The 26191-nt window shown below is 50.4% G+C and overlaps 1 protein-coding gene across 2 annotated transcripts in view; it reads left to right on the forward strand.

Moving 5' to 3' along the window:
- Positions 1-26191, forward strand: part of PBX1 (PBX homeobox 1) — a 136075-nt gene that overhangs the window by 91049 nt on the left and 18835 nt on the right. For both annotated transcript variants that reach the window (XM_076339736.1, XM_076339737.1), the window contains exons 3-6: positions 15240-15484; positions 18498-18688; positions 19642-19777; positions 23476-23635. In XM_076339736.1, coding sequence (XP_076195851.1) covers positions 15240-15484; positions 18498-18688; positions 19642-19777; positions 23476-23635 — 732 coding nt within the window. The remainder of the gene's footprint in view (positions 1-15239; positions 15485-18497; positions 18689-19641; positions 19778-23475; positions 23636-26191) is intronic.

Below are 26191 nucleotides of genomic sequence, written 5' to 3' on the forward strand. Positions count from 1 at the left end.
TGTGTTCCCTGGCCACACCAAATTAGATGGAGAATGTCTTACTGGATGGATGGCAGGCTCTTGCCCATGGTGGTGGTGCCGTGCAAGCGCTGCCCTGGTCCCCCCTGGGGTGGGTTGCTTGGGATATGATCACTGTCCCTTTTGCAGATGGGTAAACTGAGGCAGCCTGGGGGGGAGGAGTGTCATGGGATGGTCTTTAGGTGACATGGGAGGGTTTGAGCTTCTGCTGAGTGATGCTTGCCACATGGTGGCTGGCAGGCACTGTCTCAGACCTCTCTTGACCAAGGTCTTCTCCAGGGTCTTGTCCCTGCACCTCAGATGGATCCCAGAAGGAGGGCGGGAGGGAGCTGCCTGCAAACGATTTTGGCAATGGTTCTCCCGTGCAATTTGGAGTGTCTCTCCTTTGAAGGCGGCGCTGGGCCTGGTGTATGTGCTGACGTTGGAGTCCATGAGAGCAAGTGGTTCCTCCAGCCAAGTATCTGCCAGGCTGTGTCGGGAGAACTTTTATCATTTCTGTCACAGACATCACAACTCGCTTGTCTTACCATACATCTTCCTAAATGTGACAGAATATTCAGCTGTTATTAATTGAATACTCTCTAATTTAACTGCTTAGCACGAGGGAGAGCGACTGGTTCGTCTCAGCACGGAGAGCTGCCATCGGGCGCACAGGAGGTTTTGGGGTGCGGAGAGGTGATTTGGGGAGCGAAATGGGGCTTTTGGACTTTTTAGTATGGGTGGCTGCCCCCTGCATGGGCCTGATCCTCATCCTGCCAGAGAAGGGCTCCAGCGTCTGTTGTGGCTCCTGGTCCTGGGGCACATGGCCAAGCCCAGGTTGGAGATGCTGAGGACATCGCTGCCTCTCCATCCCCTCCTGGCGCTACCGTCTGGGGATGGAGGGAAAGGGGCACCCCGGGAGCATGGCCAGGAGCTGGTGATGCTCCCTGGGTGCCCGGGAGGGAAGAGCGGTTTGGACCGGGTTGTCCCAACCTCCATTCAGGTGCCTGGAGGTGATACCTGTGGTGGGTAAATCCCTTCTTCTCTGCTGAGCTGCTGGAAGCATAGCTCAGCCCCTTTGGTGGGCTCCTCGCCTGAATCGCAATGCCTGTCGTGGCCTGGCCATCCCCTCAGTCCCCAGCAGATCCCAGTTACGGCTCCTTGTCTTCCTCCTCCTTCTTAACATCCACCTCCAGAAGCTCCAGAGATGTCCTATGTGCAGACTGGTTGTTACTGTAGGGTTGCGGAGAAGCTCGGCTCCTTCGGAGGACATGGGAGGCAGCCCTCCTCACTCTCACCTGGGTGGCAGGCTGGTGGGGGACCATCCTCTCCAGCCACCCCAGCCCCGTGCCTGCTTGCACACGCGCGTGCTCACATCTCTCTCTGCCACTCTCCCAGAAAGTTCAAACCTGGAGTCAAGTTTATTGTTTCTATCTCGTTTATTTTAAGTATAGTTTTACACTTTATTATATGCTGTGACATCTTAAATGGAGCCTGTCACTCTATCTTGACTACTGCTAGGGGCTACAGCCACTTACTGTGTCAGGCTTTTCGGCAGCCCTGATTAACGATATCAAAACGAATGGATCCCGGTGCAGGCACAAGCATGAAAATCAAGGGATGATTTGCATATTCAAATTGTGCACAGCATCGAAAGGCTACGGCTCGTGCAAGTATTGCACCGACACACCCCATTGATGTACATATGTGCTGCCATGCATTCCTGTGTATGGGACCTGTACGTGTTGGTAAGGTTCGTGCACACCTATGTCTGTTTATTTAGTATCTTCAGCCAAAAGGAAAAAGCCTTGCCCTTTTTTCCCCGAGTTTTTTCATCTCCCCGGACAATATATCAATTAGGATAGCTAAATGGAGTAATATTTTTTTTTTTCTCGTGAGCCTGTTGGGATATGTTGCAGAATTACCCATGCAAATGCTTTTTTTTCCTGAAAGTAACATTTTGTTAGGTTAATTCACACACTGGAAAAACAAACTTTCTGTTCTTCCAGTCCAATCTCCACTTACAAGTCAGGTTTTTGTAACCCTGTCATTAAAATGCGAGGTAGCCTACAGTAATTTGAATATTTCATTCTGCCGGCTGCTAATGCACTCTGCATTACAGATGGTACTTGCTCCATCCTTCTGGACTGGGTTCAATTATAAATGAAAGTAGGGAGCTGAGATTTGTCTTTTTGTCTCTGCTTAGTTGGAATAACACAATAAAGCTTGATGGGTAGGAATTCCTCAAGCTGCCTCCTCTTTGCCTGCGACATCTCCCGTGTAGCTTTCTCCTCTCGATAGCAGATCCCGCTTGCCTTTCAAGTCGAGCCTGAAGTATTTGGGTTGGCAACGGTCGGGGTTTTTCACAAGTCATTTTTGGCTCAGATGTATTGTATCCCCTTTCTGGAAGCACTCAGTTCAGTCCTCCTCTTTCTCTCTGTTTATTTGCTGACCTCTGCATCCCCTTTTGCATCCCAGGCAGGGAGTGGTGGTAGGAGAAACCTGCTTGAGCTGGGGAAGGAGGGTGCTGCATGGCTTTTGTGATGGTGGGGACATCTTCCCTTCCCAGTGTGTCCCTTTCTAAACTGGGACAGGGACGACAACCCAGTCCTCAGCTGGAAAGAAGCAATGGGGATGCAGAGCAGCCGTCCTCCATCCCAAGGTTGCTGCTGTGGGCTCTTCCCAAAGCCCCTGGGAATAACAGGGCCCCTGGAGATCCAAAGAAAACATTTACCTCTGCTTCATGATTAACAAAAAGGGGGGTCGCAAACCTATAGCCCAGCTGCACAGGGGCTCTATATTACATACAGATGCCTTTTGCGAGCTCCTTCCCCGTCCCCAGCCGGTAAAAGCAATATTGCCGAGGGAGTCGGAGGAGGTGAGGGCAGGGCTTTCAATTTGGTTTTACATTTACAAGGACCAGATGGCCTCGCTGGAGATGATCTTTGATCTGGGACGCAGCCGGAGTTGGGCAAAGATTTTTTTTTTTTTGCTCCCTTTTTAATCTCCTCTCTGTTTATGGCAGGGGCCTCTCTTGCAGGAGCAGGGGGGAGCTGTGCGTCTGTCTGTCTGGCCAGCACTTCATGAGGCTGGGTGTCAGCCCCCCTCTGCCTGAGGGTGCTGCCGAACCATGTGAGCGGGTGGGCTTGGTGGTAAAGCCCCAAGCGGGGTTGTCCGGGGTAGAAGGCAGAGCCGGATCCTGTTACACCACCGCGTCGCAGCACAGAAATCTGTGTCAACAACCTCTTGCATGGAATATAATTAAACACACGCAGACGCCTCAAAACAGAAATACCACTAATTGATCCTTTTTAATTATTTTTCCCCATTTTCTCCGGTGTCTCGCACCCTTCCAGCACTGCGGAGGTGTAGGGGCTCTCTCCTCCCCTCTTGCCTTGCCAGTTTTGGGTTTCTTTCTTCCCCCCACATGTTTTGAATGGAGTGGGAGCAGCCGATCCTATTTCACAAGCGCTTGGACTCTTGCAGCACTCTCCCTCCTGTCCAAACAGATCGTTTACAGAAGGGGCCTCTATTTAAAGAAGGAACTGAACGTTCAGAGCTGTTTTCTGGCCTTAAAACGCTGCCGACCGGCTGTTGCCTTTCAAAGAGTCAGGCTTTGTCTGGTGCGCTTGAGGACCAGGTTTGATGCCGGGCTCAGCAGGTTGGCACGGTGGTGTGAGGGACTGAGCATCGTGCAAAAAATGTGCTCATTTATTTGCCCGAGATCATTGAATCCCGGAAAAATTGGGTTCAGGATTGTATGTTAGCCATGCGAGATTGATGGACTATCTAGGCTTGGGCAAACTTGACCTCTCTGTGGTGCTGTGGGTGGGACAAGCTTGGAAACCAAGCAAATGGAAGAGGAACATTCAGGTAGGCTTTGGTGTGATCTATGTGTAGCATAGAGAGAAAGACCTTGTGTGTAAGGCAAGTCTGCAAGGAGTTAGAGGAACATTTAGTCCTGGAGAGCTGTGGTACTTCAAAAACATACGGGGCGACATGCATATCGGCTCAAGGGAGGCTGCCTCTGGTCGTGTCGTCTAGGTGACATCTGTAACACTGTGAAGTGGCCTGATATTGTCCCAGTACAGGCCACCACCGAAAGTAGGTGCCTGAAGTTGTCCAGTGGCTGATGTGTTGCATCTAAATGGTGGCTACACTACAGGAGTTGGGGTGGGATTTCCGATACCTTCGGTTATGCTTGCTTCTTGTGCTTTGGATTTGACCTATCCTCACAGGCATATAACTTACTTTCAGTTCAAATTTTTCATGGAGAAGGCTTTGAATCACTTGGTACCATGGCTGGGGTAGAGGTGGACATGGGGAGGGATGGTTTCTAATGCATCTGGAATGGAAGACCCCTGTCTCTCAGGGAAGAGCAATGTCCATCCTCCATGAGGCAGAGACCCTGGGCCATGGCTGACCTCAGAGATGATCACCGATAGTAGGCACTTCTGATCTACTCTTATTCGGCAGTGGCTGCAATCTCCCCTTTGCCAGGGCAGTAGGTTTCCTACTGCAAAACCCAGCCCTGAGGATTCACCCTGAGTGGAGAGTCCTTGCTTAATCGTTGCTTCTTCCTTCTCTTTTGCTTCCCTCTTGTCTGCATGCACCAAAAAAAGGATATACTGTTCCTGCAGCCACCTTCTCTAAGAACCGAGGAATGAGGCTGCCTTCAAGTAAGCAGGAGTGACAAGGACCATGCTCAGCTCTTGCCTTGCATCAGAAGGTCACTGCTGGAAATGGGAATGTGGTTCTGGGCAGAGAGCATGCCAGTAAGCAGGAGGCAGGGAGTTCCCTTGGCAGTGGAGGGAGAGGACATGGCCCCAGGGTACTCTCCAGTGGGAGGCTGTTACATGTCTGTCCCCAGCTTTTGGTAGATGTCTGTCATGGTTCTGTGCTGCCTGCTTTGTGAGGGAGGGAAAAACCAGTGTATTTCCTGTGATGGCTTAGCTCTGAGACTTGGAGCTTTGGAAAATCTATATTGCACAAAATCCCAAATCTAGCCTATGGCAAAGCCATCAGCTTGGCGACAGAGCGACTGTCGCCGCTCTCAGCTGTGTGATGGGCAGTGGGTACCGTCAAATTATTTAGCAAACCCAAGACTTGAGTGGGACATTGCAATCTAATGAGCTCCAAGCCAGCTTTCCTTGGATGGAGTCTCACGGATCATCTTCTTTGAAGGATGGCAGGAGAAGGGAATCTGAAACGCAGCTTTTCAGCTTGGGCTCTCACCAGTCTTTTCACCTATGACTTTCTTGCCCGGGCCGCTTTGTGCATCGGAGCAGCCGTTCGCAGGCGCTGGGTGTCCAGGGGAGATGACCTTTCCAAGAGGGAAGCAGGCTGGAAAGGCAGCTTCCTTCTGGGGAAAAACTTCTCTTTGTTTGTTCTCAGATTTCAGGGCTTGGCCTGGGGCGGTCGAAATGGGACCCTTGTCCTCAGAGGGGCTCTGGAGGCCCCGGCTTCTCATTAGCAGATTCAACTCATTCAAAGGACTCATTTCTTTTCAGCAAGGAGAATTCATATGCAAAGCACTGCACTGGAGCAGGAGGCAGATCCCAGCCTCCGGGGGGGTGGGGGGTGGGGGGTGTGTGGTGTGTGCAGGGAGCGTTATGGCTGGACCTGTCCTGGGAGCAATCCCATCTTTTGTTTGCCGATTTGTTCCTGCAGGGCTTAGGGAGCCCCTCGTCCACTATACGCTCTAAGCTGGGATGCGTCTCCAGGCGTAACTAACGCCAGGTCCGAGCCATCTCATCTCCTGGGGTGGGGACGATGGCTTGCTCTGTCCCTCAGTGACAATTTACTGTCTTGGTGCTGCGGAGGGAATTCTGGTCCATCACCCGAACTCCAGCAGGAGAAGGTGAGGTCCTGGTACAGCAGGTGCTGCCATTGGAGGGACAGAAGCAGAGCCCTGTCCTTAATCACCTATTCTTCTCATCGCAATAGCAAAATCTGATTCTTTTGCCCCATATCGCAATCTAGGGTTGGAAAAAATCCCAAATGCACTCCAAGAGGTGTGGGAAGGGGCATGTGTGCATGTTTGTGTTATCCTCCTCCCCTCTGCTGCCTGTAATGCCAATTTACCATCCCAGCCACTGGCTTTTCTCCGTGGCAGATGCTGCTCCCCTGAGCCAGGCCAGCCCATGGTCAATTAGCTGGGTTACATCTTCTGCTCAAATCTGGCCCAGCAGCAGAGCAGTGCTGAAATCTCGCCCTGCTTTCCTTTATCTTCTGTGGCTGCTGCTCCGAGCAGCTGGAGGTATGTCCTGGTCCCCATCCCCTGCTTGCGGCAGGGGCTGGGCTGAGATGGAGGAGGGTGAGATGGAGGAGGCTGGGTGGCCGCGGACAGTCTCTCCCTTATGGTGTGGTCAGTGCAGCTGGAGGATTTGAGACATGCTGGGTTTGCCTATGCAGATAAGGGCTTGATTATACTTTACAGCTGTAACGGGAGCCTGCTAATTCTGCCCTGCTTAGGAAGGGGAAAACTGCTTCGTGAGATAAACCGAGCGTGGGATTGCTCCAGCCCACTTCAGCATCGCTCCCCAGTGTCAGCCTGCTTTGTGGCCAGACCATGAGCCTGGCCTGGGGATGTGTGGGGTGCTCACCGCGATGGGAAGGGGACCTGTGTGTGGCCAAAATTTATCCGTGCTCTTCCAAGGGAAGAGTGCCAATAAGACAGGGTTGACCTCTCCGCACCCAGAGTTTGGCTCTGGCATGATGGGTTGTTTGCAGAGTGTTGTTGGGGGAAGTGAAGCTGATTTGCTTAATTAGGTGGAGCTGTGAGGGTTTGCTGCTCCGTGGGACGTGGCAAAGGTGGGCTTGAAGCTGCTGCAACTGGGAGGGGAGGAGGTGGTTTGTCCACTGGTGGGGCAGTTGGCTTTGGTTGGCTTGTTTTTAATGTTTGCAAGCACTTCCAGCCTGCTTTCTGCTGCTAAACCGCCTCTTGTTCAGTGATCTGCTCGTGGTGCAAGAGGTTCAATCGGCTCTAGCTTCTGAGTGCTACCTGCCCCCAAATCTCAGATGTGAAAATTACAGCTGGGAGTTTTGCTGCCAAAGCCGATGGGAGTTGACCACCAGCCTGCAGCGAAGCATCCATGAGTAGACACAGCTTGTGATGTCAGGACTGTAAAGAGAAAAATAGAAAATACTTAAATTTGATCTGCAACACTTCGTTTCACCACAACGTAGCAATAACTGGGCATGTGGGGACGGGGTCAAAAGTTTTCGTACCTGGCTCAGTTACTAACCATGAGCTAAACTGGTCGGCAGGAGCAAGACACAGGGAAGGACTGGAAAGATGAGCTCATCTATGTTCATTCAGCTTCCCAGGGAGTCACATTTCTCGGGGAATCTGGTTTTCAGTAATCACTGCAACATTGTGCCTTATTTTTGTGGAAAGGGCTATTTGAGATCATTTTCCAGTTGGGGGGGGATTTTTCCCCCCCCAATGTGTTAGTGATAATTTTCCAGACCTTTTGAGCATTTTGCTGCCAGATCCTCGCTCGCTATGGCAACCCGTTTGGCATTTGGGATGGGGTTAGGAGAAAACTGGTGCAGACTCTTTGCCAGCGCTATGAAATACGTGTCTCTCTTCTGCAGCTTCCGTGGCACATGCAAGCTGCATCTCCTGAAGTGATGGAGAGCTGCTGCTGGGAGCTGAGAAACTTTTTGGCATGTGATAAATTCCCCTCTCCCATTCCCCACATCCCAAAATTACAGTTTAAGGGTAATTCAGACTTTTTTAAAAATTTGGGTTGCATTCAGCAAATAATTTGGACTCTTCCACCCCGGAAAGATGGCAAGTTACTGTTTTTTAAAGCAGTTTGGTTGTTTTTAAATTGACCCAAATTTTGATTTAAAAAAGAGGGAGGGGAGAAACGATAACATGAAATGGAAGGAGAAGATTTCATTTTTGATTCAGGAAACATTTTTGATTGATCTGAATTTGGGTTGCGATGCAAGTTCCCAAACCTGGTGGTGGGTAGGAGGGTGCTGGAGGAGGTGCCAGTGCCCTGAGCATCTGATACTTCTGCTGTTGGTCATGGCCTTGGTTGGGTCTCCAGCAGGGCTTGTTGGCCACGGCTGGAGTTGGCCTCTGGGGCTAGGTGGACCATTACTCTGACCTGATGTGACTTGCTCCCGTCTCTCTGGGAGTATGTATCTTACCACAATTTTGCATGCTTTGTGGGCTGAAGGAACACTTCTCTACCTTTCAAAGCATCTCTCACAAAATTGTTTAAGTAAGTGCTTTGTTTCTAAACAGCCCTGATGGATACTGCCGTGTTGGGAGAGGAGGTGGGTTTGTGAGGGTCCAGGGTGGCTTTGCAGTGCTTGTGGGTACAAGCCTCTCTCTCTATTTGTTGCTGGGATTTTTTGTTTGTTTTATGGCTTTAGACTGTGAAAATTCGTGACAGAAACGGCCCATCGGTTTTACAGTATTCCTCCTTTTTCTGGGAAATAAATAAATAAGTAGATGCACAAAAAGCCATTTTGCCAGCTGAAATTTTCCATGCCTCATCTCACGACAGCCTGTTTTGGAAAATCTGAGCAAAATCTGTTCATCCAGTTGTAAGTTTTGGAAAGGTTGGAACGAGGAGGGGAACTTTTATGTCAATTGTAAGAGAAAAAAACCCAACTTCTCTTAATTCCTGCTTCCTGGAAGGGTGTGTGTCAGTGTATTTGGAAATTCCAGCTTCCATTTATCTTGGAGATAGGTATTTGTGTTTTGATGTTGATTTTCTCAGTGGCTTTATGTAAACATGATGAATATATCCAACCGAGGTTTAAAACTCCCTGTGATTCCTTAACATTGAAGTGCTCCACCTTGGTTACTGACATCGTTGATACCTGTTTAACGCGGACACCATAGGCTTTGCTGAGAAGACATTTAAATTGCTGTCTGTCACGTGGACCCTGGAATGGGCGGTGTGAAGACCCAGCCAGAAGTACTTTAGCATCATTCACAAAGCTCTGAGAGTTTATGTATTCCTTCTGAGCACAGGGTCTTGAAGGTGACTTTGTGTTTAAAAAGAAGATCCAAAACACTGGATTTTCCTTTGTGTTTGGGGTTTGCTCTTGCAGAAGAAAGTAGGCTGCAAATATACTTGCATAGGAAAAAAACAGGAGTTTGGGTAGGTGCATGGGATCTGGGAGCTTTTCTGCACAAAGAACGTTTGGGAAGAGCAACTCAAGCCCATGCCATCATGGATCAGCCAAGGAAGCAAAACCCAACTCTCCTGCGTTCGTTGTGACTACACGTATTGAGTACAGACAGACAGCTGCAAGCCACTTAATGCGTAACTGTTCTCAAATATGAGGCAGATGGGAATATTTTTGTACCAGGTTCAGTGCTGTTGATCTTCAGCATTCACAAATGTAGACTCAGGCTCCAGAGAATATTGAGATCTGCTTAAAATAACGTGATTAGTTACCGGTTTTGTTAGCAGGGGCATTTGCTGGCGTCGCGTCTGTCCCTCTGTTTGCTGGCTGTTGTCTTAGACCTGGAGGTGTAAAAACATATGTTTAAAGAAAACCAGTGAGCTCATATGACTCCTGAAGCTGGGTGTCCACGAGCCCAGGCAAATATTGCAGATGGTGGTTAAATTGCAAAAGGTCGGAAGAGGGCTGATATTCAATGTGTGTTTCAAAGCCTGGCTGTACGCTGCGTGGGTCTGTGCAGGAGTTTTGGGGTTCCCAAGGAGGAGCTGCCATACCTTTGTTGTCTGTATGGCAGGGGCACCCACTGGTCCAGGAAAGGATTTGGGCAAGACCTTGTTCATCTGATGCGCAGGTGAGGTGTCCGTGCTTCGGTGGCAGATCAGTGCCTTGGTGGGGAAGGAGGCATCTCACCCTGCTTGTGGCTGTGTGAGAGGACAGCGAGAGCAGCCAGCAGTGCTCCACCAGCGGCATTGTCGTGCCGGGCATCTCTGGTTTCCCCGTGGGAAAGTCATGCCAAAGGGCAGCTCACAGCCTGGTGGCCTTGGCACAGGAATTGTCCACCTCTCTTAAAACTCTGTTGTTGGGTGGGTTGTTCCCCCTCCCCAGTACATCTTAGGCACAGTGGAGGCAGGAAAGAAAACCCTTCTGAAAATCACAACCTAATTACTCCCATCTGCTCCAGCACTGCTTCCCTTTTCTGCCTGCCAGGATGCTTGTCTCTGATGCTAAGTAGCACATTATTTTCGATAAGTTGCAATCATTTACTTGAAATCTCCTCCTTTAAAATGTCCCCCTGGAAAGGCAATTCAGCAAGTTGGGAATGGGCAGAAGCAACCATGAGAAAACCCATCCAGAAGCAGCCCAGCTCAGGCGGGAGGGCAGCGTTCCTCCTGTACTCATTAAAACCATGCAGCAGGTTTCTTTTTAGGGTGGGTTTGTTTGAACATCCAGCCGCTGGGACCAGCCCTTGGCTGGTGGTGTCAGCAAACGGAGCTGTAGAGAAACTGCCACCTCGTGTAGTTGGAGGGGATCTTAACCAGCTGATCACAGCAAATTTCTGCATTGACCACTGAAGTTGGTGGAAAGTCGAGGAACACTGGTCCCGTGCAGCAAAGCCCTCACGAGCGGCCATGCTGGCTCTGGGGACCTCTTCTTTCATCATTACAACATGGGTTGGCTTTGTGTCGTTCACTGTGTCTTCTTCCAAGATATCCTGATTGCATCCCTCAAGAGGCTGCTCCACCTTGCCTTAGCTTCCTCCGGTGTCTTCTGCTTGGCCATAGCTTCCTCCAGTGTCTTCTGCTTGGTCTTCAGCTTCCACCCCATGAGTGCACACACATGCAGCGGCACCCAAGGGGAGACACGAGGATGAGAAACAGTGGGGAGTGCTGTACTACCGCAGCCTACATCCCCTTATAAGTGGATATATCCCATGCTGGGAGTCTGGCCGGGACAGGACCCTGCTTCCCACATCTCCTCAGCTTGAGGACACTAACCACAGTAGGATAAATTGCCCTTTCTAGAAGACAGGTAGAGCTTGGAGGTTTGAGCATGCCTTTTCTGCTGTCACTGCTGAGCCACAGTCTCCTGCTAAGCTGCTGCCATCACCCCCATTGTGTTTGATTGCCTTCATGGTGGTGTTCTGCCTGTGTTGCCTGCCCATCTCTGATCTGGAGGGTTTGGAAGGGATGGAGAGCAAAGAGTTGCTAAGCATTTTGGGGTAGCCTTGGAGAAGAGAGACGGCTGTGTGCTCGGCTCCTGCGCTGAGCTGGCTCCTCAGGTCCCTTTGGAAAAATGCTCCCAGGAAAATGGAGTAAATAAGGGAGGGGATTGTGGTGTGGAAGACCAGGAGGAGCCTGGTACCCACCTTTGTGGATTTCTTAGGTGTCTTCACAGCCTCAGACCATCCCCAGGGTGCAGTCCATTTTGAAGGCATGTGCCAGCACCATGTCTGGCAAAGGCTGTTTCTCCTGCCCCATGCCCCCCCACCCTGGCTGCATGGCTGCCCCTGTGCGTGGGGACACCAGGCACAAATACCGTGGTGTGGGGACACAGACATGTGTGGGGTGCTGGCTGCCTACCTTGTGTGAGTGTGGGGCTGGCTGCTCTGCAGGCACTCCTCGGGGATGCCCAGGTCGGTGGGAAACGTCTTGGAGCATCTGAAAGCTGTGGCGACTCGATGCAGTTTCCATCCCGCGTCCTTGAATCACAAGGCAGGCAAGGAGCTGGGGAGCTATTTTCAGCTTTGTCTCCTTGTCTGATTCTCCGAGGCCAGTCTCACCACCGAGCCAGCCCAGGACTCGGACGATGTCCTCTGCAGACGGTGGCTGTGATACCTCGCTCAGGAGGAAAGAGGAACGAGCGTGTGAGCTGGGAGCCATTTCCCAGCTGCTGGAACGGGTCTCCGTGACCCTGGTGGCATCCGTGACCGGACCACAGGCTGGTGGCTCGGCGGTCCCCAGCTGCTCCCACTGCTGGTGTCGGTGACCCTGCCACGGCCACGAGCCATGGGGCAGCCATGCTCCTTGGTTCCCCTCCACGGTCACTCAGGGAGCGTTTCACAGCGGTGACAAGGCACGTGGCTTGGCTTTGCTTTTAAAATATATCCATATATATATATATATTTGCATGTGTCCGTATTTATATATAAAAATGCATTTTGAGGCAGCGGGGGACCTCAGCGAGGGCTGAGCACCCTCTAGCGGCATTTGCCACAGCTCCGGGGGCTGCCGAGCCAGCAGGAAAGCGGCCAAGGACAGAAAGTCTTGCATGAATTTTCCTCCCCCCCGGCTGCCAGTCGCTATCTTTCTTTTTGTTCTTCCTTTTTTTTTCCCCTCTTTCTTTAATCAGGAGCAGCAAATGGCGGGTCCTAGGGATGCCAGGGCACAGGCCAGAGCTCGCCCGCAGCCCCTTGGCTCCGGCTTGCTGCCGGACCGCTGACGATCATTATGCTTAATTTATTTTATTTTAATTTGGTGGGAAAGCCGGCAGCCTGGGGAGAGCAGGGGCCTTTCACGATCAGCTGCCCAGGCACTGTGGGTTGGATGCTGCCTGTACCGGCTCACCCCAAGCCCCCCGGCCCGTGGAGCGGGGACTGCATCCCATCATGGGAGGTATTTTGGAGGGTCGGAGCTGCCAAGGAGCTGAGCACCTCGGGCACCCTGGCAGGAGGTGCGTTGAAGCTGGGGACGGCACTGGGAAGATAAAAAAGGAGCTTTTAAATAATCATTTTGTCTTCTTCTCGGCTGAGCACAGCCTTCCAGGGATAAATAGGTAGCATCACTTCTGCTTAGACACATTGGCCTTTCCATTTATTTACTCCCTAGCCTTCCTCTGAGCAGGCAGCCAAGCCCAGGCCATCTCCGCACGGTCCCCAGCTGTGTTCGGGTCTCTGCTGCAGGGACACGTGTACATCCATCCGTAGGATGCTCAGGATGCACACACCCAGTGGGTGCTGGTCCGTGAGTGTTGCATGGTAATAAAGTTCAGGGGTTATACAGCGCTTTTCGTTGGGAAGCAGCTTTCTAAACATCAACTAATTACTCACTTGTGCCCACCTGTCGGGTCAATGATTCCTGAGATTTTTAATCTAAAAATATTTCCCTTTTGAAATCCAGATGCACCTGTTTTGGCAACTCCGCTTTTGATTTGTTTATTTGGGGGGGATTTTTTTTTTTTTTTTTTTTTTAAACCTGTGTTGCTTTCCATTTGTATTTGGGCTTTTGATGTGCTTTAATGTAGTGAGTTTTGGGTTTTTGTCCTGGAAGAATAGGAGTTTATTCTCTTTTTTTTTCATAGCAAGTTTCTCTCTCCTTTGTAGTCTGTCACCTTTCCTCTTCCCTTTTTAAGGATTTTGGCTACCTTTACCTCTTGTTTCAGTTTATGGACTGCAGACCCCAAACCATTTTCTTGATGAAATCTGACCTCTCCCCTTGGATTTATTCATTGGCGAAGCATGTGGTTGGGTGCTGGTGGTACCATGGGAAGCCTCCCACGGTGGAGGGGGATGCTGGACCTGTCTCCTCGGGGCTCGGAAATTGGCACCCGGCTCCAAATTTGGCACCATGCCCCCATCCCTCCGTATAGAAATGATCCTCCCTAGCGTGGAATTATTATTAGCTCATCTTATTGGCAAATTTACTGTTGTTGGGCTTTTTTCTATCTTTTCTTTCCCCCTGACCTTCCCACCTTTGTTGACAGCGAATGTTTTAATCTCAAAAATGCCAATAAATGCTAGTCCTGAAAATAATTATTTCAGTAGAGTTTGAGGCTTGAAAAAGAGCTCTTTTCAGTGTTAGCCAAACCTCTCAACAGGGTCTTTTACTTCCATTTTATACTGATAATAGCTATATCTTTAACTTATTTCAGAGTGAGGAAGACCATACTTGGTGTTTGCCCGGGTTTTTTAGCTGCTCAGGTTTTACTTCTTATTGCCAACTGATTTTAGACTTTTTTTTTTTTAAATGATGGGGAAAATCATTTGCTCTTGTTTGCGCTGCAGATTCGGGGGGTCAAATTCATCTTGGGTGTAAGTGGGCACAGCTTTATGAAAATCCACACAACATTACCCAGCTCTGGATGTGCATGAGTGTGTGCACGGGGGGTGTGTGTGTTTACAAAGTGCTTTGAGCTCCTGTGCCAGACGAGATAGGGAAATACAATTCATTTCTCTTAGGAAATGCTATTTTTGTTCACTCATCAAGGATTTATTTTATTTATTTTACTTATTTTGCAGCTGCGCACACCTGTGTGTGTGCATGAGGAAATTTCAGGTTAGACTTCTGTGTTCAAACACAGACCATGGGGGAGCACGTGGGGCACTTCCATCCTTCAGACCTGGGATGTGTCCCTTTGCCAAGCCGGCCCAGAGCGGTTGGGATGCTTCCATGTGGTTTTTCCAGGAAAGCCCTCGCAGGAGGATGACTTTTGCTGAAAGCAATAATTGAGGTGGGAAGTACAAAGAGGGGGGAGAAATTCTCTCCTTGGCAAGTACTCCGGGAAGATTGATTTATTGTCACCCCTTTTCTTAGCACGGTTTAATGTTCACTGGAATGACCAGATTCTAAAAAAAAGGGTGTTTTCCAAAGAATAAAATGTATTTTGCACATTTTTTGCTTGTTTTTCCACTGGGTGGCTAAAAACACGGCCTTGCAAGCCCTCTCCATCTGTATTTAAAGATGGGGAAACTGAGGCACGGTCAGCTGTGGGCTCTCTGCTTCTTCCTCTACCATCTGGGGTTGACGGCTGATGCAAATGGTGCAGGATCAGGTTGTAAAATTACATGTTAGGTGACATGAGAGGGCCCCTAGGTGAGCTGAGGTCTGGGCTAGAGACTCCTGACTTCCCATCCCATACTTGAATTGGGATACGGTCCCTATCACTTCTGGCAGCAAGAATGGGTACATTTATTTGTTTTTTGGTTGGTGTTGCTAGCAGTTTCGCTGCGTACTTGAACGCAAAGTGTGGTTTTCTGGGTTACCTCTGCAGTGAGCTCTCTGCTGGTTCTGCCCTACTTCTGCCCTGCGGGAAGGAGAGCAAGAGGCAGGGAGGGGAGCAGGGAGCTGGAGTGCCCCCATTACTGCTGCTGGGCTGGAGAGCCGAGGCGCTGCACTTGCACTCAGAGCACTGGGATGCGGACTGCCTGTTGGGGTACCCTTGGGAAAGGAAGAAAAGTCCCATTGATGGGGACTGAGCCCCGCTGGTCCAACCTGGGATGAGCATCCCCTTTTGGATGAGCATCTCCTTCCCTGAGTTAAGCCCCGGGTGCGACTCAGCCTTTCCTCTCCCCTTTGTGTCTCCTGCAGTGCTGAGCATCCGGGGAGCGCAGGAAGAGGAGCCCACGGACCCCCAGCTGATGCGGTTAGACAACATGCTCCTGGCCGAGGGGGTAGCGGGCCCTGAAAAAGGAGGTGGCTCAGCTGCCGCTGCTGCCGCTGCCGCCGCATCAGGAGGAGCCGGCTCTGACAACTCGGTGGAGCATTCCGACTACAGAGCCAAACTCTCCCAGATCCGGCAGATCTACCACACGGAGCTGGAGAAGTACGAGCAGGTAACAGGCTCCTTCACGACGGAGGGCAGGGCTGCCCAGGGGTGGTCATCGGGGATGGTGGGAGCAGGAGCCGGAGAGCCGCCGTCCGGTGCCGGCACCGCAGCGTGGATGTGTGCAGCGTGGATGTGCACAGCCTGGATCACTACTGACATCTATTGTTAGGAGTGTACGGGCAAATGCAAGCTGTTGCTTGGTATTGGAGTGAAAATGTGCTTTTTTAGGGTTGAGAGGGCTGGGTTTTTGCGCTGGGATGTGGCGTGAGAATAGGCTTGGCATGGGTTGCCCCTTTGATTTTCACTTTTCACTCCTCCCCTAATATCTTTCCAAAAATTGGCCCTATGAAGGGGGAGTCCTCTTTGAGGCGCTGGCCTCGGTGCAGGCAGTTTTCCAAGCAAGGCTTGAATCAAAATCTTCCTTGAATATTTTTTCTGCTTGAAAAGTTCTTTTTCCAGAAAAAAAAAAGTGTCCTTTTTCTTGTGGAAAACGATTCTTAGAAAAAAGAAAAACTATTTGAGTCATGAATGCAGCTATTGGTAACACTGACAATTGCGTGAAAAGCTTCGCAGGCCAATGCTCAAAACCGGTTTCTTTCAAACGCTTCCAGATGTCTTGCAGACCTCTCTTCGCTGCCACATGGCTTACCCTTGCGATGAATGTGGTTTCTATCCTGAGGTTGTGGTTTATGGAGTGCGAGCAAGAAAGCATCCCTCCTTTTTGGGTGCAGGATGGGCTCTGCGGCCAGGGGCTGGGCGGGGTTTCAGGTCTCTGATTTAACGCCGTCTCTGCTGATATGACGGGGCTGTGAGCGGCTGCCAGTGCCAGGGTCTGTATGGGTGAGCCAGCCCGGCCCCCATTTTACCCAGCTAACTGGATGCATGGTGGGGCTGGGGGATGTCTTGCCCCTTCAGGTGCCACGTTGGCCAAGCTGAGGCTGCTGGGCAGCATCTTCAGACCTACACCCGGGGGTGGTGTGGAGCTAACTTAGATGGGTGCCCCTGGGTTGGAGCTGGAGTCAGGGTGGCCAGGCAGGGCTCTGGTGTTGGAGAAGCCGAGCATGGTGACACCGTGAAAGGTGTTTTGGCAGAGCATTAGAGGAGGAGGCGTGGCAGGGTGCAGGGAGCAGGCAGGGGCAGGTTGGAAGGATGTCCTTTGGTGCCTGTCCTCAGCCGTTGCTGTCACTCCCTTGAGGCACGGATGCGGGGTGATGCGGCATGAGGGAGCCTCAGCCATCTCACGTGGGTAGGAGTGGAGAGCACGTCAGGGCTCATCTTTCAGCTCCCAGGCTGAAGAGGGGGAGAGAGACCCCGTGTCCTCTGCCACCCAAGCCCAAGGGAGAGACCCACGAAGGGCAGAGCCAGCAAGGACCCTTCTCCAAGGGCACAGCCAGGGACAGACTTCAGGGAAGGAAACCCCTTCTGCGGGGGGTTTTGTTTGTTTGCTTTTCTGGTTTTGTTTCTGCAACATTCTTGCTCCCCAAAGGGACACCCAGGTGAGAGAAGCCTTTACCCCAGCCCCGTAGTGTGAGATGGGCCACCACATCTTTCCTTCTCACAACCCACTGACGGGGTTGGTTTTGCCACCGAGTTGCTTTGCAAAATGGCTGTGCCAGGCCACATCTCCAGTATTGTCACCTGCAGTCCTGCAAAACTAGGGTTCAGGGTTTCTCAACCTCCGTCCCCCTCTCTCCAGTCCCTTTGTTGGTGGCTGGGGGAGCTCAGCGCCTGGCTTCACACGGCGTTTGGCTGCTGCTGTGACAGCACGGCGCTTGCCTGCAATTTTGCCTGCAATGCTCTTTATTTCACGCCAAGAGGAGACGAGCTGAAATTGCTTGGGCATCTGGGAGCAAAGAGGCGCCCAGCTGAGAGCTCTCGTAGCCAGCACTCACGCTGGGAGTTGGGAGCTGTCAGCTGAAGCTGGTGATGGGCAACTGGAGGAACTCTGCTGGCCTCGAGGATGTCTCCTTGTTGGGTCTGAGCCGTAGGTGGGGATTCAGCTTGGAAGGGTGGGATGGGAGATAGTAAGTCAAACCCATGTCGCCAGTCCACCAAATCAGTGTTTCTTTCCCCTGCTAGCCCCTTTTTCCCCATCATGGGGTGGCAACTGGGGGCACTGTCCCCAGAGCAGCTGCCTGTGTCCCAGGAGCACCAAAGGCTTCTCGAGCCATCAGGGTCTGAGTGCTGCTCTCAACCTGGTTTTTGGGGCTTGGATCCCAGACTGGTTCTGGGAATTGGAGGATCCTGTCATGCCTGCAAGGTGCTTGTGGGGGTGGAGGAGAGTGCAATGAAGTGGCCTTCATCTGGCCTCAAAATCCCTCCCTTGTCCCCCCTGACTCCTCTCACTGTCCTGTCCTCACAGCACAGCATGGGGGACAGCAGGAGCAGACAGGCAGTGCTGTGCCAGCAGCAAACTAATTGGGATTATTACCTGCTTAGCCTTACTTGTCAGGGCTTCTGCCTCACTCAGGCTTTAATTATTGTTGTTATTTACTTCTTATCTGATGTGCTAAGAGCACGGAGCAGGGCCGTGTCTCTCTGGGAGCTGCTCCTGTGAAGCACAAGGGGCTCTGCAGGACACGTGGTGCTGGGGTCCAGCTGGGGCAGTGGGAGGAGGGACAGAGGGTCAAAAGGTTTATGGTCCTCTTCAGATACATCTATAGCTCCTCCAGTCCCATCCAGAAAAACAGTGTAAGGGCTGGGACTTCTTCATGCTTCACATGAGTCCTTAGGGCTTCACCTGCCCCAGCTCCATCCATGATCCCTGAGAGCAAAGAAATTGGCTCCTGCCTTTCTCTCTCTGTTTGCTGGGAGTCTCTCAGGCCCTCTGCTTGGCAGACTAGAGAAATTTATCTCTCCCACAAGAACCAGCACACCCTTGCTCTGGGTCTGCCCTAAAAAAACCCAGCCATTGAAGCCTCTGCGTGCATCTCTTTAGCAGCATTGCCTCTGTACTGTCCTTGACGCCATCGAATGACCTTCCGATCCTGGGGTTTCTTTTGCTTTTCTTGCCATCCCAGGCATGCAACGAATTCACCACCCACGTGATGAACCTGCTGCGTGAGCAGAGCCGGACCCGACCTATCTCGCCGAAGGAGATAGAGCGGATGGTGAGCATCATCCACCGCAAGTTCAGCTCCATCCAGATGCAGTTGAAGCAAAGCACGTGTGAAGCCGTCATGATCTTGCGCTCCCGATTTCTGGACGCACGGTGAGTTCACCCCCTCAAACCTGTCTCCCCACCCAACATGCAGTATTGTTCAGGCCTGAGAGAGGTGTTTTGAGGTTCTGGAGTGAATCCAAGTCCATCTGAAGGGCACTGTCTCCTGGTCTTGAGCTGCAGAGGCTATTTACCTTCCTTACCCATTAGTTGTGTGTGGCTCAGCAAGGGAGGGGACAGCAATTCAAGACATCCAGCCTCTGTCTCGGGGAGGCTTCCAGCTGTACCTTGAGAATTGCACATTGCTGGCTTTGCTCTGGCAGAAGGAAATTCTGTGGCATATTCCAGCAAACCTCTGTGGTAAAAATGTGCGCTTCAGTTGGGGATGAAAGCTAATCCTCCAGCCCGTCCTGTCCCCTCTAGGTTCTTATTCTTTTCCTTCTGTTTCCATTGTCCTAGATTTTCAGGGTGCTGTAGGTATATTTCACTCCCCAAGCTGGTTACGTGCAGGCTGCGGCTTGGGATGGGGAGGAGAGGCAGCTACACTGGGGTACGAGGGAAGAAGTAGCAGACAGATAGCGCCCAGCTATAAATGGAACAAATTTCCTCAAGGATAATATCCATCGCTGCTTTCTCAGCACAGATCTTTGCAGAGAGTAGCAGTGACGTCTTTGGCCAGGGCAGCCAGGTGTCAGGAGTCACCTTCCCAGGTGGAGGAGCTGAGTGCCAGTTTTAAGACTCTTCTGTGAGCTGGAGGATGCAGTGATAATTTGAGAAGGAGACTTAACTTGCTTTGGAAGGTGCTGAGAGAGGAGTCGCCAGCAAGGTGCAGATGAGCAGCTTCCTGGCCATGAGTCTATTGCACCTCATGCTGCCAGGAGCAGGGGAAGGAGGGAGGGAAGTGGGGAAAGTCAGAGTATCTAAAATTGCATTCCTATTTCTGGATCCCTGGCACTGATTCCCTTTCCTTTTCCTTCTGTTTTCCCCTCTTTCTTCATGCTAAGGCGGAAGAGACGAAACTTCAACAAGCAGGCTACAGAAATCCTGAATGAATATTTCTATTCCCATCTCAGCAACCCTTACCCCAGTGAGGAAGCCAAAGAAGAGCTAGCCAAGAAATGCGGCATCACAGTCTCACAGGTGAGAGAGCCCAGAAATACAGCAAAGACAGCTGCTGCTAATGGGAAACCTTAGCATGGTGAAGGGCACTCAGTCAAGTCAGTCATGTCCCAATGTTGAGCATTTAATTACTAAATGAGTTTAGCGCAAGTTAGTGTAAGTGGATGGGAGAGCAGACAGCAGACTTGCAGATTGAAGCCATGGATGGAAAAGGAGAGTTTGGGAGAGGATTTAGAAGGGATGAAGACTTCATGGAGCAATGGCTGTGCGTGCAACCAAGGTGCTAACAGCAGAGAAATTATGTGGCGTGACCCACAGAGGCAAAGTCTTCTCCTCAGTGAATTAGTGCTGAGCTGGCTTGCAAGAAGAGCTCATTTGAGCTGTAAGTCCATTCTTCAAGCCAAGGGATTCGAAGGCAGTAGGAAGAGTTGCACAGATTTTGCTCAGTAAGGTAGAATGGACAAGGTCCTGGTGGGAAGGGTTTGGGTCAGACAGGCTAATGGTTATAGTTTGTGCTCAAGGAGGGTGGGCTTTCTCAGAGTCATTTCTCTCTGTCATTACTCTTGTGCTGCGGAACGTGACATCTCCCTGACTTGCTTATCCCTCAAAGAAAGGTGGTCAATAAAGACAAATTGAATTATTTCCATACATTCAAGGCAGCCACATAGCTCCTGGAGTCTGTAGCTTTGACCTGGAGGCTGCTGGGATTTGTGAGGAGTGCAGTCAGTCCTTGAAGTGTTCAACCATACGTTGCTCAGGCCTGTCCTTTATTTCCTCTCTTTTTGGAGCAAGCTGCGTGATTGAAAGCCAATCTATATGGCCTCTGGTAGTCTTGTCCTCATGTGAGCTTAGTGCTCCCTCTAGGCTCCCATTGCATTCCCCATCTTGGGCCACTTCCCAGCCCCAGGCACATGCCTGTTCATCACTTGAGTAAACTGAAGACAGCAGTAGCATCTGGTGTCCTTGTGAGAGCATGTCTGCCTTCAGCAGGAGCAACAGCATCCAAGGGTAGGTGTCATCACCGTGTTGAATGCCTGCTGAGCGACTCCGATTGCATCCCCTGGGTCAGAAGACCCAAACATTGATTCTGCCCAGAGTTACCTACGAGAGACAGCCCATATTGGCTTAAGTAAAACTACAGCTGTCCTGATGCTTCCCTTCTCACTTTTAATTCATCTGTTCGCACTTACAACTTCTCCCTCGCAGAGAGAAAATGCCCAGGAGAAATGCTGCACTTAGGATATTTTTTGACCGTGCTGTATCAAGGCTGCATTGTGTCTGTCTCCAGGATCTCCCTCCCTTCTTCGTCCAAAGAAGGTAGAAACAAACACACATCCAAGTCTCTGTTTTTTGCTGAGGCTAAGTGGGAACATGGGACAGCATGAATCTGTGCAAGTCATGAGCAGAGTTCACCTGAACTCAAAGGCTGACTGGGGTTGGCAGGTTTTTTGCTTCGCAAGTTTTAAGATGAAGATGGATTGTGGTGGCCATTTATTCTGACTTCCTTCCCTGTGGTGCTCAGTGGAGTTCAACCACCAGCTACAGCGTTTGAAGCCAGAATAGCTGTTGTAGAGAGATCACCAGGTGGGAAGATCACGAAGGAGCACATTGTCATTAATGAGAAAGCTGGACCAAGAAGTGGAATGGAGCTCCTCACAAACAGCACCTGCTTCTGGTGCCATCAAAATATTCGCTCCCAGATCTGGGTTGGGTGCTGATCTGAGTTGCTACCTTTTGCCTCCCGGGAGTCTCTGCAGGTTATATTTTCTTTTTCCAGCTCTGCAGCAGTGCAGGATTGAATACGTGCAGTTCAGTAGCAGGTGAATTGGTGGATGAAGCCACTTCTGTATAGAAGCTGCTGAATCTCTACGAGGACTGAAGATAGAAAACACCATAGGAATAAAAGCATATGGGTTTCAGTTATCAACACCCAAGCCAAAACAACTTCCCTAAGATGAGGAAAAAATTATGAGCTTCCCAGGATGAACAGTATTTCCCAGTATTGTCTTCTGTGTCTTGCTGCTTGGGCAGTCCATTTGGGAGGGGGAGCACTGATGTACTTGCTCACCAGCAAGCAAAGGGAGAATGTCCTTGGAGTCCCACCGAAGAGGTGATTTGCTAGCTCAAGATTGCAGCTCCAAGTGATCCTAGGAGTGTTGGAGCTCTTCTGGGAGAGCTGCAGCATCCTCTGGCATTTGCTCATCCTCTTCATCCTGATGAGCTTTCTCAAATAAGGTCAGTAGCGGCTGGAAGTTGTTTTCTGCTTAGAGACCTGCACGTAGGAAGACATTCCCCTGATTCTCTGTGTTCAGTGTTGTCAAAGAAGCAGCTGAGAGCTGCTTCCCAAACTGTAGGTTGAATACTTCCCACATCTTCTCTGACATTGTTCGGTGTGACATAGTGCCCACAAGTGAAGAGGGTTATCATCAGCAGGGTACTGAACGGGATTTTGGGAATGCTGAGTTCATGGTGGTTCAGGAGGTACCCTGACATCTTCCCTGGGAAGCAGTTCTGGCCAGATACCACAGCCTGGTTTCACAGACTTCAGAGTTACCCTATCACTGTGCTGAACCTCTGACATGCAAACTTTGGGGTATTTATCCAGACACCTGTCAGTTTGTCCAAGCAACCTTTCTGCCAAGCATTCATACTACTGATCCCAGGATACCACCCTGACAGTCTGCGAGGATTACTGCTCGGACATCTCCTTGGGGCTTTCTGAGGTTAATGCGTTGCACTGCTGCAGGCACAGGGAAACAGCTTTCGCCAGGGCTGGCATGAGCAGAGCTGCACCGCTTCATTCTGCCTTCAGATCTGGCCCATCATTTTCAGCCATCCCCATGACTTCTGAAGAAGTTCAGCCTGCTTCTTTATTTTTTTTAAATAAATCCACTAGCCTCATTTAGCACACTTCTAGCCACTTAGACACATCAGGCCCATACTGGTCTCTGGGCAAACACAGTGGAAACATCTCCTTCCCCTTTCCAAAGGACACACTTGTTCCCTGGGACCAAAGTTAGGTCTTACAACGAGCCCTGTGCTCCCTGTCCAGCCTTCCCCTGAAGCTCCTGGTTTATGTAGTGGCCCATGGTAAACCATACAAAGCCATGTTTAGCTGGGTGAAAAGCATCCAATTCCGGCCTTTTGCACTGATTCCACTCAGGTGGATCAAAAGCAGAGCTTCAGTGATATCAAGGCAATTTTGTGTGTCAGCCAGGCCCAAGTAAATTCGTTGGGCGTTTTCCCTGAAAGCCACACTTGCTTCTCCAGGGGAGGAGAAGGGGGATCTGGGAATCGGGGCATCTGTCCCTGTCAAAGGGACACCGAGGAGGGGGCAAATAAAAAGTTCCAAAATGACACATACTCATTTTCAGATTGTGTGATTTCAGGGTCATTTCACTTTCCCAGTTTTTTTTAAACCCATGTGATATTTTTGTGGGGTGGGTCTAGTGGTTCATGTGGAGCATCCCCTTAGTGGACGTTCCATCCATAGAGGAACGAGATGCATCCACACAAACCTGGCCCTCCCAAGGGGGTCCCACCACCTTTCCTGGGCTTGGTCTGGCACGCGCAGTTAGAAGGTCTTCCTTCCACAGCTAGGAAACGGGAGGGGGGAAGAATATGCACTGCTTAACCTGAACTAATCCACCTTCCTCATCCAGCTGCAATCTCCAGAGTCGAAACGTTAATGTCTTTGTCTTCTCTTAAACTCGCTCTAGGTATCAAACTGGTTTGGAAATAAGAGAATCCGGTACAAGAAGAACATAGGTAAATTTCAAGAGGAAGCCAATATTTATGCTGCCAAAACGGCTGTCACGGCTACCAATGTGTCAGCCCATGGAAGCCAGGCTAACTCACCCTCAACTCCCAATTCAGCTGGTTAGTTTTTTGTTTTTTTTTATTTTGGGTCATTAGTGTTCAGTTTTTTGTTCGTTTTCCCCCTTCCCTCTAATCTCTTTCTCTTTTTCTCATTTTGGTTATTTCAGTTTTTTATTTTCTAGTTTTGGTTGGCTCACTTTTGTGGTCTTTAAAAAAAGAGAGATGGGTTTGGGTTTTGGGGTTATTTTGTGGGGGTACTTTGTTTTCTTTGCCTTTTTTTTGTTTGGTTTTTCCCTCTTTTCTCTTGTCTTCTCTTCTTTTTCTCTTCCCTTTCCCTGTTCTGTTTTTTGTTGGAAAAGCAATGTGATCAGACCTTGTGACTGATGGTGCCACGTTGGGGGTTATATGCATGAATGGTAAATACAAAACCAGAAAAATTATCTGGAAAAAGATTGCTGGGATTGCTTGCACTTCGGGAGGAGAAAAAAAGTGGAAAAAAAGTCCTTGCATAATGGTTCTGTTTCACTGGGGCTGAAAGCATGAGTGGCCCTAATGGATAAACCCCAACGTTTCTGGGATGTCCTAACTCATGCCATTTTGGGGGTTGTTTTGGGTAGATTTTTATACTTTGATTTTCTTTCTGTTGTGATTACCTTTGATTGCTTACATGACAGTATCTGGATCACCTGCAAGAGTGTGCTCTGTGTGAATTTTATTTTCCGTTTGTGTCAGTGCGATCCAGGGAAATCCATGGGTCGTTCCCTTCCCTTTCCCACTTTCCTGCCCATTTGCTGTGGTTTGCATTTGTTTGTTTTGAGGGTCAAAGGCACAGAGCACTTTGCCCAGATTTCAACTCCTCCGCTAGAGAACAATGCTTAGTTCATGCGTGGTACCTGCCACGAGGACGGCCGACCCACAAATGATCCCAGGCTGTGGTCGGCTGGTTGTGCTCCGCTCCCAAGAGCAATGGAAAATTAGGACTTGATTAAAAGGAGGAAAAAAAGGGATCTTGATGGGTGCCATGTACTTCATTCTCCATACAAATATCTGTGTGCCTCTTTTCTTTTTAGGGGTGGGAGGGAGAGTGGGAACGTGTCACTCTTGTGCCTTTGAGCTCAGTGTCTGCTCATGGTACCCTTTCAGTGGGGCATGATGCTTGCTATTATCAGGTAGGCTACTAAAACGAAGGAGACGTTGTGGGAGCAAAGGGGATGGTGAGCAGCAGGAGAAGCTGGATGTTAAATAGACCGCCGGTGGTACCCCACACTGGTTGCTATCAGGATGTGCTTCTGTAGTGAGCGCAACCCAACCTGTAACAGGTATCAGAGGAATCACACCCCAGAAACACCCCCAGATCTGGAGGATTTGGGTGGAAGGTGGAGAAAGCAGAGCCAAGGGTCAAACAAGGGGAGAATCCACCGGTGTGGATCTATAGCTGATCTCCCAAACCAACCCCCCAGTGCGAGGGCAAAGGCAGTCCGTTATCCGCGAGCTAACGTGGTAAGCAAGTGGTTGAACGGTCTGTGCTGGGGAGCTCGTCCACACCTCGCAGGGACTCATGTAGACGGCTTGCACAGAAGCAAGTGGTAGAAGGCTTATTCAGTTGGGCAGCAGAGAGAAGTCCCTGCGCACAACCCCTTAGTTTCCAGGAGACATGTTACTTGCTAGGGGTTTGCCCCCCAGAGCCACGTAGAGCAGAGATGTTGCAGCTTTTGATTGCAGGTCAGAAATACTGCTGGAAGGCATCTCTCCCTCCTCGCCCAGGGCTGCCTGTGAGCAAGCTGTGCTGCCTGTTCTGGCTCGGCTGAGGTGCTCAGAGGGCTCAGGTGGATGCGGCAGAATTCTGCAGGGACAGATGGTTTGCAGGAGTTTTGTTTGATTCTTTTCTTTTTGTTTTTTTTTTTCCCTTTTCCTTCCATTGTTTTAACTGCTGTTAGCTTCAGTTTTAAAAATGTCATCCTTTCCAAACAGCTCACTCAAAATACCTGGTCAGGTGGAGTCTCTTGACATTGAAACTCCCGTGTAGAAAAGGCTGGAGGGTAGAGAGCAGAATTGCGTGTGTTGAGGGAGATGCCTACTGCCTGTGATGCTGTCCTGCAGTCCACATCAGCTTGGACCGAAGAGACACAGCTTTCCTTCTTTTCTTCTTTCTTCAAATGGAGTCAGATCTAAAGGTCTGGAATAGCAAGGGAAGAGCTTCAAATTGCTTAAACGGGTTTGGATCTGGCCTGCATGTAGTGGAATAGGCATTTCCCCAGTGCCTGCCCAGTTAAATAGTGCTCCGGTGCGAGGCTGCTTCTTCGCCTTCCCCACAGGCAGTAACACGGCTGTTTCAAAGATAAATTGGCCGGTACCCTGCAGTAAACAGCTAAGATAATCCCTGGGTAACACTCCACTTTCAAGGAAGGACAAACAGTCTTGTTATTAACGTGTAAGACTTGAGCTCCTGGGTCCTCTTTCTGGCTCGCTTGTCTGTACTCCAGAAACATTGACCTCTTTTCACATGCCTAATGTGGCAGCGGTGCTAAAGCAGCACATCAGTGCGAGGGGAGCTCGCAGGCCATGGAGATCTTTCTTCTGCTAGAAGCAAAGTGTTTCTAACCTGGCCCAGATCCC

Source organism: Aptenodytes patagonicus, chromosome 5, assembly GCF_965638725.1.
Source record: "Aptenodytes patagonicus chromosome 5, bAptPat1.pri.cur, whole genome shotgun sequence".
In the NCBI taxonomy this organism is placed as follows: Eukaryota; Metazoa; Chordata; class Aves; order Sphenisciformes; family Spheniscidae; genus Aptenodytes; species Aptenodytes patagonicus.